General features: G+C 50.3%; 1 protein-coding gene across 1 annotated transcript in view; it reads left to right on the forward strand.

Annotated features, from left to right (window-relative positions):
* Positions 1–10,152, forward strand: part of ARK2C (arkadia (RNF111) C-terminal like ring finger ubiquitin ligase 2C) — a 116,842-nt gene extending 106,690 nt beyond the window's left edge. The window contains exons 7-8 of the mRNA XM_070778995.1: positions 3,389–3,495; positions 3,976–10,152. Coding sequence (XP_070635096.1) covers positions 3,389–3,495; positions 3,976–4,093 — 225 coding nt within the window. The 3' untranslated portion in view covers positions 4,094–10,152. The remainder of the gene's footprint in view (positions 1–3,388; positions 3,496–3,975) is intronic.
* The last annotated feature ends 2,621 nt before the right edge of the window (positions 10,153–12,773 follow it).

A 12,773-nucleotide genomic window follows, 5' to 3' on the forward strand; every position in this document is an offset into this window, starting at 1 on the left:
TAACTGAATAGACATTAGCTGAGGGAAGGAGAGGAAGGAAGGAAGAAAGTGGAGGGAAAGTGTGGAGGCAAGGGTCTAGGTTGGAGAGAATGTAAGGAGGAGTGGACAGCGTGAGTGGGCTAGAAAGGGGGCAGCTGTTTACGCACAAGCCATAGATTTGCCAAGGCTGATTCATTCAGTTCAGTTCAGTCGCTCAGTCATGTCCGACTCTTTGCGACCCCATGAATCACAGCACGCCAGGCCTCCGTGTCCATCACCAACTCCCGGAGTTCACCCAGACTCACATCCATTGAGTCATTGATGCCATCCAGCCATCTCATCCTCTGTCATCTCCTTCTCCTCCTGCTCCCAAACCCTCCCAGCATCAGACTCTTTCCAATGAGTCAACCCTTCGCATGAGGCGGCCAAAGTACTGGAGTTTCAGCTTTAGCATCATTCCTTCCAAAGAAATCCCAGGGCTGATCTCCTTCAGAAAGGACTGGTTGGATCTCCTTGCAGTCCAAGGGACTCTCAAGAGTCTTTTCCAACACCACAGTTCAAAAGCATCAATTCTTCGGCACTCAGCCTTCTTCACAGTCCAACTCTCACATCCATACATGACCACAGGAAAAACCATAGCCTTGACTAGACGGACCTTTGTTGGCAAGGTAATGTCTCTGCTTTTGAATATGCTATCTGGGTTGGTCATAACTTTCCTTCCAAGGAGCAAGCGTCTTTTAATTTCATGGCTGCAATCACCATCTGCAGTGACTTTGGAGCCCCCCAAAATAGAGTCTGACACTGTTTCCACTGTTTCCCCATCTATTTCCCATGACGTGATGGGACCCGATGCCATGATCTTCGTTTTCTGAATGTTGAGCTTTAAGCCAACTTTTTCACTCTCCTCTTTCACTTTCATCAAGAGGCTTTTTAGTTCCTTTTCACTTTCTGCCATAAGGGTGGTGTCATCTGCATATCTGAGGTGATTGATATTTCTCCTGGCAATCTTGATTCCAGCTTGTGCTTCTTCCAGCCCAGCATTTCTCATGATGTACTCTACATATAAGTAAAATTAGCAGGGTGACAATATACAGCCTTGACAAACTCATTTTCCTATTTGGAACCAGTCTGTTGTTCCATGTCCAGTTCTAACTGTTGTTTCCTGACCTGCATACAAATTTCTCAAGAGGCAGATCAGGTGGTCTGGTATTCCCATCTCTTTCAGAATTTTCCACAGTTTATTGTGATCCACATAGTCAAAGGCTTTGGCATAGTCAATAAAGCAGAAATAGATGTTTTTCTGGAACTCTCTTGCTTTTTCGATGATCCAGCAGATGTTGACAATTTGATCTCTGGTTCCTCTGCCTTTTCTAAAACCAGCTTGAACATCAGGAAGTTCACGGTTCACATATTGCTGAAGCCTGGCTTGGAGAATTTTGAGCATTACTTTATTAGCATGTGAGATGAGTGCGATTGTGCGGTAGTTTGAGCATTCTTTGGCATTGCCCTTCTTTGGGATTGGAATGAAAACTGACCTTTTCCAGTCCTGTGGCCACTGCTGAGTTTTCCAAATTTGCTGGCATATTGAGTGCAGCATTTTCACAGCATCATCTTTCAGGATTTGAAATGCTCAACTGGAATTCCATCACCTCCACTAGCTTTGTTTGTAGTGATGCTTTCTAAGGCCCACTTGACTTCACATTCCAGGATGTCTGGCTCTAGGTCAGTGATCACATCATCGTGATTATCTTGGTCATGAAGATCTTTTTTGTACAGTTCTTCTGTGTAATTCTTGCCACCTCTTCTTAATATCTTCTGCTTCTGTTAGGTCCATACCATTTCTGTCCTTTATCGAGCCCATCTTTGCATGAAATGTTCCCTTAGTATCTCTAATTTTCTTGAAGTGATCTCTAGTCTTTCCCATTCTATTGTTTTCCTCTGTTTCTTTGCATTGATCGCTGAGGAAGGCTTCCTTATTGCTCCTTGCTATTCTTTGGAACTCTGCATTCAGATGCTTACATCTTTCCTTTTCTCCTTTGCTTTTCGCTTCTCTTCTTTTCACAGCTATTTGTAAGGCCTTCTCAGACAGCCATTTTGATTTTTTGCATTTCTTTTCCATGGAGATGGTCTTGATCCCTGTCTCCTGTACAATGTCACGAACCTCATTCCATAGTTCATCAGGCACTCTATCTATCAGATCTAGGCCCTTAAATCTATGTCTCACTTCCACTGTATAATCATAAGGGATTTGATTTAGGTCATACCTGAATGGTCTAGTGGTTTTCCCTACTTTCTTCAATTTAAGTCTGAATTTGGTAATAAGGAGTTCATGATCTGAGCCACAGTCAGCTCCTGGTCTTGTTTTTGTTGCCTGTATAGAGCTTCTCCATCTTTGGCTGCAAAGAACATAATCAATTTGATTTCGGTGTTGACCATCTGGTGATGTCCATGTGTAGAGTCTTCTCTTGTGTTGTTGGAAGAGGGTGTTTGTTATGACCAGTGCATTTTCTTGGCAAAACTCTATCAGTCTTTGCCCTGCTTCATTCCGTATTCCAAGGCCAAATTTGCCTGTTACTCCAGGTGTTTCTTGACTTTCTACTTTTGCATTCCAGTCCCCTATAATGAAAAGGACATCTTTTTTGGGTGTTAGTTCTAAAAGGTCTTGTAGGTCTTCATAGAACCGTTCAACTTCAGCTTCTTCAGTGTTACTCGTTGGGGCATAGACTTGGATTACTGTGATATTGAATGGTTTGCCTTGGAAACCAACAGAGATCATTCTGTCATTTTTGAGATTGCATCCAAGTACTGCATTACGGACTCTTGTTGACCATGATGGCTACTCCATTTCTTCTGAGGGATCCTGTCTGCAGTAGTAGATATAATGGTCATCTGAGTTAAATTCACCCATTCCAGTCCATTTGAGTTCGCTGATTCCTAGGACTGCATTAAGTTTATACCCTGGACATAGTTTGCCTGAAACAACAAGAATAAGATTCGTTTGGTTTCTTCCACACTCTGTATGCTGCACCAAGGAGGGGGGTGTGGGGAGGAGGCAGGGAGAAGAGTCTGGGAAGCACACAGAAGTCTAGGTGTTAAAAAACGACACAAAACAAAACAAAGTCTGCTGCTGCTGCTGCTAAGTCACTTCAGTCGTTTCTGACTCTGTGCGACCCCATGGACAGCAGCCCGCCAGGCTCCTCTGTCCACAGGATTCTCCAGGCAAGAATACTGGAGTGGGTTGCCATGTCCTTCTCCAAAAACAAAGTCTAGGTGTTACTTAAGAACTTCAAAAGTGACCGACACACAGGGAAAGGAGGCTGAAAGGCAGAGAGGGAAGTGCTGTGGATCAAAGATGCACCACCATGTGAGTCAGCTTCAGGTAACAGATGCTCTCCTCTGCTTCTCCCAGCGAAGACCCCAGGATGGGAAGGGCAAGAAGGAGGAGGGAGAGGAGTCAGACACCGATGAGAAATGCACGATCTGCCTGTCTCTGCTGGAAGATGGGGAAGATGTGAGGTAGGAGCTCGGCCCCTTGAGTCCACCGTCCTCCTTCCCGGGGCTGATCCAGTCCTCTGCCACATGTTGGGGTGGGGGGAGTGCTTGCTTGTTTACCTGCGCACATGCGTGAGTGTGCAAGAGTGCACAGTGTGCTCCATGGTGGTCCTAGGAAGGTGGAGTGTGGAACATTCTGGATGTGTAGTGCCCATTGTGTGGACACCCAGATACCAAGCTAAGAGAGCAGAGGGGCATTTGGCCTGGATGGATCTCAGATTAAGTCCTGGCTTTGAGTTGGAGGGCCAGGAGGAGGGGGGTCTTGGGACTCTCCTCCTGTCATGCATTTCCATCCCAGCCACAAGCTCACTCCATGGCAGGGCCCCCAAGACCCTTTGGGTGTGAGTCTCCTGGTCCCCCGAGTAGTCGGCTTCCCTCGACTCCTGGCGCAGCGTGGGACCCTTCCCTTTGACCATTGCTCCCACTTACCCTTCCCTCTTCCAGGCGCCTCCCCTGTATGCATCTCTTTCATCAACTGTGTGTGGACCAGTGGCTCGCCATGAGCAAGAAATGCCCCATCTGCCGAGTGGACATTGAGACACAACTGGGAGCCGACAGCTGAGGGAGGAATCAGCCAGTGGACACCCCATTTTCCTTCACCAGGTCCCCCCACGGCCATAGCCCTTGCAGCCAAACTTTGCCTTCTGAGCCATTTGATGTAGAGGAAAAGCCTGCAAGCACATTTTTGTGGAAAGAGGAGTTGGTGGTAATCCGTATCCGAGGAAAGGAGGGGGTGGGGGGAGACCCGCCCATGCAGAGTGGTGACTGCCCCATCCGTCTGTCCGTCCGTCCGTCCGTCCGTCCGCCTGCTGTGCGGGAGGGAGGGAGCTGGCGTTGCCCGGAACAAGGGTGGGAAGGGGGGGCCACGCTGCTGAGAGTCTAGAGGCAGTCCTGCAGATCCCAGCTGACAGCCCGGCCCCTCGATCCTGTCCTTCAAAGGATTGTATATATACCTCTCGACCACGTAGAAACCATGTAGGGGTCTCTAGCTATTTCTGTGGATGGCAGCCAGAGCATGTTAGCTTCAGAAAAAAAATGTCCTGTGTGGTGCTCCAGTCATCTGTGGTGGACATGTCGCTGTTACAGAATCCGCACCAAATATTTCTCATTGAGTTTCTTGTTTTGGTGCCTGACTGAACCAACCAATGACAGCCCAAAATCTTCCCGTCTTTACGAGAGAACAGAAAAAAAAACAAAAACGAATCAAAGGTGAAAAAAAAAAAAGAGCCAAATTCTGTTTACGGTGAAGAAGGATGATTTTTTTTTTTCACCCAAGTTGGGAGGCGGGAGGGGGTCCTGGTTTTGTTTTTGTCTTTTTTCTTGGCTTTTGTTTTTCTCATGTTTACAAGCGCACGGAGTGAGCATGGAGGGGGCATGTGAGAAGGGGGTGGGGACTGGAGACGAAGCAGATGGGGGCCTTAGATGGGCCTCTCAGGGGCTCAGCCAGGCTTGGGAAGGCAGCATTTGAGTGGGTGAAAGGCATAAATCTGTCTTGAAGGAGGGCTCCCCACTTCCAGAGCCCATCTACTTAGCTCCAGCCATCCCTCATCCCCTCCTGTCCCACACTGAACTAGGAGGGGTTCAGCTAGAGCTGTCCCAGGCTCCTCGGAGCCAGGATAGCCCTGCTCACGCCAGCTTCTTCCTTTGGCTGTGCTCAGACCCTGCCACAAAGAGGCCATGTGGCCGCCGCCTCCCTAATGCAAAGAATTAATCAGATGTTAAAGGTCAAGTCGCACAGGGGAAGGAGGATCTTGAGCTTCTTCACGGACGTCTCGAATCCTGATCGAGTCCCTCAGAGAGGACCCTGGCCCTGACACCACCTTGGTGGGTTTGGGAGGCCCTCGTCTCTAGCCCTTTCTCTGACTCTTTGATAACCTTGGGCAAGTCTCTTTCTTTTTCTGTGCCTCAGTTTCCTTCTTCTTACAGTGGGGAGAAGCAACAGTGTATGCCAGTTTCCACTTCCTCTACCTCACGGAGGTGTTGCGAGGAGTACGACTATCCGCCCAACGACTTCTGTGCTCTCTCCTGGGAACCTCCTTGGGATTGAGGGATGGGGTGGTGGGAGACAAGACCTGGAAGTTCCAAGTGACATCATACCTGGACTGTAAGCTCCCCGAGGCCAGGATGTTATCTCCCTGGCTGCTGTCTTTCTGAACTGCTCCACGTTTTTGTTTTTTTTTTTCTTTCTGAATTTCAAAGGGAGCAGAGAGAAAGGAGGACAGGAGAATGAAGATGGGAGAGTCCATCAACTTCCAATCCCAAGCCAACTTTCTTTGTCCATATGTGGAAAATACCAGCTCAGCTGGAATTCTGCTCCCTTCCTCTGCCCCTGCCTCTGGCTCCTTCTCTCCCTCATGTGTACTGCCCTTCAAGCCAACCCCTCCCCTTACTTACCCCATGCCCCAGTCTCAATGCCTTTGTATCAGTGAGAAGGACTAAGGGAGACAGGTATTTATGACATATATGAAGATCATCCTTAAGGTTAAGAAAATTTGAGTCTGCATTGCTGCTGCAAAGGGTAGAACCAGGATCAATGAGTGAAAATGATGGGGAGGCTTGAGATAGAACCTTCTGGCACACGTGGAGGTGTCAGGCAGAGGGGCATCGCTCGGGACACCTGTGGGCAGAGAGCAGGGGTCGTGGCTTCTGGGAGGAGGAATCCTTGAGGATCTCACTCAGACCAAGGCGTCTATCCTGAGTGCTGCCAGCGCAGGTGCTGGGAGAGACAGCAGCCAGGGAGGCAACACCCTGGCCTTGGCGAGCTTACAGTCCAGGTGAGGAGCCAGGGTGATAATGCAGGGTGACTGATCAGATTCTAGGTTAATGGCCTGGGCGTGATCCTGTCCCATTTGGTGGTTCCAGTGTGTGAACCTGGTCTCCAGGGCCAGTGACTGGAGATCCCACGAGTGGGAAAGTACTTGTCAGGATTTTGGACAGAGCTAGTTACTAGTAGCCCCAGGAAGCTGGGAACTTCGCCCCCTACCCTACTTTGACCTGAGATGGGTGGGGCGGCCCAGGGAAGGTCACTGCCCATTTACTTAGTCTTTGTTCTTCCCTCCAAGGCTGGTTTGAAAGGCCAGCAGGTGGGGGGCTGGTGGGGAGCTGGTGTCTGGCTTCTGTCCAGGCTCTTCACTGACAATGTGGCAGCTCTAGAACCTGCCCTCTGCTCCCTGGGCCTCAGCTTCCTCAGCTGCCCACAAGGAGCTCGCATTGGATGCTTGCTAAATTTCCTTCCAACGCTCATATTCCCTGATCCTCCCTAATATCAACACACTTTTTTCAAGTCGGGAGAGCTGTGTGCCCACCAAACTGTTGACAACGATTCTCCCCAGGGGCACCAACATCTGTATCACAGGCTGAGAGTGGGACAGGTCCCCTTCTCCCCACCACTTCTCTGCAGCTCCCTGCAGGCCCCCAGGCTAACATGAGGCACTAACGGGGTGAGGACCACCCAGAGGGGAGAGGTCAGCGCTGGTTTTGGGGGTAGATCCTAGAGCCCACCCCCATGCCCATCTCTCTGGGGCTCTCCTACCCTGCAGATAGGCACCTCCCAGACCCGCCGGGGAGTGAGAAGTGTGAGAAGTGAGGAGAGGGGGTCTGTGTGTCTCCTCCCTCGAAGCCCCCTCCCGTTGCCCTCCCCATCGTCCAGGAGCCTGGGAAGACTGGAGAAGAGGCAGGCTGGGCCTCAGCATCTCACACCCACCACCTCCGGGAGGGGAGACCCCCGGTCGTCCTCCTTCTGCTCAACTCAAGGGACTCAGACCCTTCCTTGACCGAGACGCATGAGTGCCTTCTGGGGCGACAGCGGCCCCAGGATTCCAGTTGGGCCTCCAGCCACAGCGCGGCCCGGGCCGCCGGGACGCCAACCCGCGAACCAACCCCGCGAAGCCCGGCCACCCGGCGCGGCGGGCGCGGGGCCCAGGTGGCTTCTCCCGCCGGCCCCGCCCAGCCCTCGCCCCTCACCCGTGGCGGGACTCCGAGCTCCTCTTCTGCAAATCTTTCCAGCCTCCGTGCAAGTATTCTTAACTCTTTACGCCTAATGAACAAGCACAGTTTTTTCAATGGTGAAGAAAAAGCACCAGATTTTTTTTTCTTCTTCCTGAAGAAATCCCCCCTGCCCCCAGCCCCCCGCCTGCCGGCGGGACAGACATTCCCCGCGTGGGGCTGTAGCACCGTCTGTCAGGCCCTCCCGTCGTGTTTCATCTCCCGCGCGCGCATAGAGCAAATGCTAGAGCGATTTCAGCTGATAGAAAAACAAACATGAAAAAAAAAAAAAAAAACCACAAAAAACAAAAACATGGCACGTTGCTAGTTTACAGGGTTTTGTGAGTTTAAATGCCTTATATTTAACAATCATAATTTATGACTAACTTGTAGATATCGTGGGTTCTTATTTAATTATTTTTATAGTTGTTTTGCATTTTTAATTATAATTTATTTATTTAGAAAGGATACTAATTTTTTTTATTACTCCTATTACCTCATTTTGGCGTTGTTTCTGGGAGTGGAATGCTTTGCATGCATTGGTACGATGACAAACAACTACGAATACAAAAAAAACAAAAAACAAAAAAAACACAAAAATTCCGCGAACTTTATTTCGTCCAAACTATCAGGGTGTGTGATTGCAAGCTGTCCTACTGTGGTGCTGGCCTCTTTGGATACATTCCATACGAAATGCAAACCTTTGATTCTGTATGCTGTGATCCTAGTGAAAAACTCCAATATAGTGACTGTATTTAGCACATATATAAATATAATTTGCACTCGTCAGCAGACTGGGGTAAGCCTTTCACTTGCTATCCTTGCCCTCCCGATCCCCCATCATTAACCTCCCCATTTTTCCTCCTCTTCCCCTTTTCCACAACCTCTACCCACCCTGCCCCCATCCTCTGGGGAAGGTTGGGGGTGGGGGGATGGGGGGGTCATCTTAGTTCGAGAACTAAGCCCCTTGGACATTACCAGCAGGAGCAGCTGAGAGCCAAAGCCTGATGATTTATTAGAATGAGCTCAGGACCTGGGGTCAGGAGGCTTGGTTTTTCAGATCAGCTCTCCGGCAGACTTCCCTGTGATCTTGAGCAAGTCACTTGGCCTCCCAAGTCTCAGTTTTCTGGGCTGGGGTGAGGAAGCTGAACAGGAGGGTTTCTCTGGTGTCCACAGAGCCGGCGGGAGCCCACCACACTGTGCTCTCCCATCCTCTTAGGAGAGAAGAAAGGGAGTGTGGAGGGAAGGACAGGAAGAGAGTGGACTGAGAACTTATCCAGTGGAAGGACGTCTGTCCTTTGACATGCGTCCTGCGGGGCACAGAGGGCAAGGCAGGCAGATGCGTCCTTGGACATGGGCTTTCACAAGGTTTGGTGGGCATTTGGAGAGTGAGCTGCCATCCATGTCTTCTTAGATATGGGGATGGGGTCAGCAGAATATAGGTACCAGACTCGTGTTTAGGATTGACCTCACCACCCTGTCATCTCCTGGAGTCTTTGCTGTTGAGGACTCGCCCTTGACAACAGATCAGGACACAGGTTTGAGACCCACGGTTTCTCCTCCCAGCATCTACTTTGCCCTCTGCCATTGCTCCAAGGGGGCTGTGGGCCGGAGGGGGCTGCTGTGGAGGACAGCTGGGGGCCTCCGATCTCACTGCCCCCAGGAGAGGCGGGAGGGGAGAGCTGGAGGATCAATAGCTTCGAAGTCTGGCACAGCAGTGAGCCCAGCTGTTTTTGAGCCAGAGGCAGAGAGAGGAGGTCCCTGTCCCCTCTGAGTGGCTCTGGCTCTCTACCTGTTTGCTTCCTCCCCTTTCTTTCCAGCTCATCCTTCCTTCTTGCCTCTTGACATCACTGCCTTTGCCCAGTGGAGAGATCCACCCTCCACATGAGGCGCCGTGGGATGGTGCTGACTGGGGAGGGAGTGGAGGCCCAAAGTTGCCACACTGCCTGGCCAGCTTGTGAGAGTGGCTGGTCCTTTCGGCCCCACTTGGCTCTGGCTGGACCTATGGGTCCCCTACCCTGGGCTTCCTGCCTGCTGCCTGCCCAGCTTCCCTCTGCTTCCACCCTGGAGCCATGCGGACCTGACTCCTATGGAGGCAGCCTGTGGAGTTGCCCACTGGAGCACGACTGCACACGGCAGGGCCTGGCAGATACTGCCCCTTGGCAGGGCTCCTGGACAGACACGCCTTATGCTGCTCTGGGGTCGGGGGGTCAGGGTGGGAAGTGCCCTTTGCCCTGGCTGGCCTGTCCCTTACCCCTCCTCACCCCAGCCTTCCCCTTCCCCAGCCCCACCCCTGGCCTTGGCCATGGCTCGTTTCTCAGCTCTGGAGCCAGCAACCCCAGGCCCGCGAGGGGGTAATTTGGTTGCCCCTGGTAAGTGAAAGGCTTATCCTCAGTGTTGATTGTCCTTTTTTTGTAATCCTCCTGCTGTTCTGTTCTGTTGTGCTGTGCAACATTTTGCTACATAGACTATTTTATAGCAGAAAGCTAGAAGAATATTTATTATGAATATTAAAGCAATAGTGCATCAATGAAAAGGCGGAGACATTAGGAATTGTGTAAATGCTTAGATTCACTTTTGGTGGATTTTTTGTACTTTATTTATAACTAATAAAAATGAACTGCATTGCTAACTACACCTCACTCGTGCAGGGTGTTTTTTTCTGTGCGCACCCAGGAAATGCCCAGAGAGCGGTGCTCCCAGACGGACCTGTGCTCCTCCGGGACGCCTGGCGGTGTCTGCTGTCTCCTCCTCACTTCACCCTCTCCTCATCCTCTGTCCTTCACTCGTTTCCCTTTTTCCTCCTCCGCCCTCAGCTTCCCCACTTCTTCTGCTCCCAACTCCCTCCCTCCTCCTCCTCTCTTATCTCTTATTTTCTTTTACCTTTTTATCTTTCAAACAATCTGTTATATTCTGTGAACCAACCATCTAATTAACTTGTTTTCCTAAACTTTAGTTTTTGGATCTTAAGGCAGAAAGTTCACATTTTTTTTTTTTAAATCATTTTCAAATGTAACCTCTTATGTTTTGATCTGGAAGCTCCTCAGTTTCTCCATAGAGGAGAAAGATTTGATTTTTGACAGTTGGACTTGGAATTTTTTATTCCTTTGTAAGAGCCCAAATTCAGACACTGTTTGCTGGGTCTAGAGTCTATTCTCAGAAAAGTATGGGTCAGTGAACTGGAAGATGACTTTCTCTCAGAAACTACAAGCAGAGCCCAGGTGAGTGAACTTTTTTTCCCCTCAGTCACAGACTTTATTTTTTCAGAACAGTTTTAGGTGCACAGAAAGTTGAAGAGAGTAGAGAGCTCCCACATGTTCCCTCATGGCCACCCATTAACATCTCGCCTTGGTAGATGCCTTGCTGTAGTGGAGGAGCCAAAATTGTTACCTTATTATTAACTAAGGTCCATCACTTTCACTCATTTTGTATGTAATTTCATACATTTAAATGAATGTTAAATGGGCGTCCCTGGTGGCTCAGATGGTAAAGCATCTGCCTGCAATGCAAGAGACTAGGGTTCAATCCCTGGGTTGGGAAGATCCTCTGGAGAAGGGAATGGCAACCCCCTCCAGTACTCTCGCCTGGAGAATTCCATGTGCAGAGGAGCCTGGTGGGCTACATTGCATGGAGTTGCAGAGTCGGACGCGACTGAGCAACTAACACACACACAAACAAAATGAATGTTTAAATCTCTAGCTCTCATTCGAGTCAGATGATCCAAAATGCTATCTGCCGTTTTCCCCACAGTTCCACCTGTATCTCTTGCTCCAGGAACCTGGGCTCCTTAGTCTTTGCTCCTCCACTAGTCAGCCATGTGTGCACACACCCCGCTATCCCTGTTTGTCAGCTGTAAGCACGCGGATAGGAGGCCAAGCTCCTTCCCCCAACATCCCACAGGCCCCCTCTGTCATCTTTGGCTACTTAATCTCTGTTGGGGCACGGCATTATGGGGTTGGGGGAGTGACTCTATTTCCCTGGATTTTGTGCCTACCCAACTCGTGGGCTGGTGGGCAGCCTTCTGAATCTCCAGCCCTCTCCCACCTCCTATCACAGCGCCCAGGAGGACAGACTTCTCAGAAAATACCCAGGCTCTGCCCGTGACTCCCAGTCTCCATAACCCTCAGGAGGTTAAGGAGGATGGAGTCTGGCTGTGATTGTCAGGGCTCTTTCGGGAAATGGAATCAGTAGGGTTAATATGATATAATATAGGATACGATATGTTATTTATAGATATGGAGATTTATTTTGAGGAAGAATCAGCTCACGGGATTCTGGAGGCTGAGTTGTCCTACATCTGCCCTCTGTAAGCTGGAGACCCAGGAAAGATGACAGGCTAATTCAGTCTGAGTCCAGGAGGCCCGAGAACCAGGGAGCCGATGGGGAATTTCCCAGGACCTCTGGCAGGGAGGAAGGGGATACATCCTCCCTTCCTCTGCTTTTGATTTTCTTGAGACACTCCAGGTATTGGATGAGGCCCACACACACAGGGGAGGGCCATTTACTCTACTGAGTCCACTGACTCAAATGCTCATCTCATCTGAACTGCCGCCCACCAGACACACCCATGAATCGTGTTCTATCCCTGGTGCCCCGGGGCCAGTCCGGGTGACACTAAAGGTTAACCCGCACCCGGTCCCACCTCCCTCTCAGGCCTCCGCAGCTGCTGCACTCAGCGCACACCATGCCGACCCAAGATGACGCCTGGCCTCTGGCCCTGATTCTCCCCCACACTCCCCATTCCCCAGAAGGGGGACAAACCAGAGCCTTCCCCACCAGGCACTGTCTTTCCATACTTACCTTTGCTCTGGGCGCAGCCTCACCTGCAAGCAAGGCTCCTGCCCACAGGGCCTGCCCTTCCTGAGCGCTTTCCGTCTCAGAACCCTCCCTGCCTGCAAACAGCCACAGCTGAATTTCTTCCACCTTTGAGCTTCCGTCTAACATTTTGTTTGAGGAAAACCCCTGCCCTCTGTGGCACCTGTTAGCCATGTGACTTTGGGCGACTTGCTTACACTGTCTGTGCTTCTGTTTCTTCATCTGTGAAATAGGGGTAACAAGAGCGCCTGTCTCGTAGATCTTTCTGAGGCTTCAGTGAGCTCACGCGGGTAAGGGACTGTCTGGAATATAATCAGCGCTCTATAAATAATAGCCATGACAAAGAGGATAATGGTGATGGTGTGTGTGCGTGTTTTTTTTTTTTAAATCCCTGACTTCCATAGTCTTTCTCCTCTCTTCCTCTTCTTCCTCTCCTTTCTCTG

This window comes from Bos indicus, chromosome 24 (genome assembly GCF_029378745.1).
Source record: "Bos indicus isolate NIAB-ARS_2022 breed Sahiwal x Tharparkar chromosome 24, NIAB-ARS_B.indTharparkar_mat_pri_1.0, whole genome shotgun sequence".
Taxonomy (NCBI): domain Eukaryota; kingdom Metazoa; phylum Chordata; class Mammalia; order Artiodactyla; family Bovidae; genus Bos; species Bos indicus.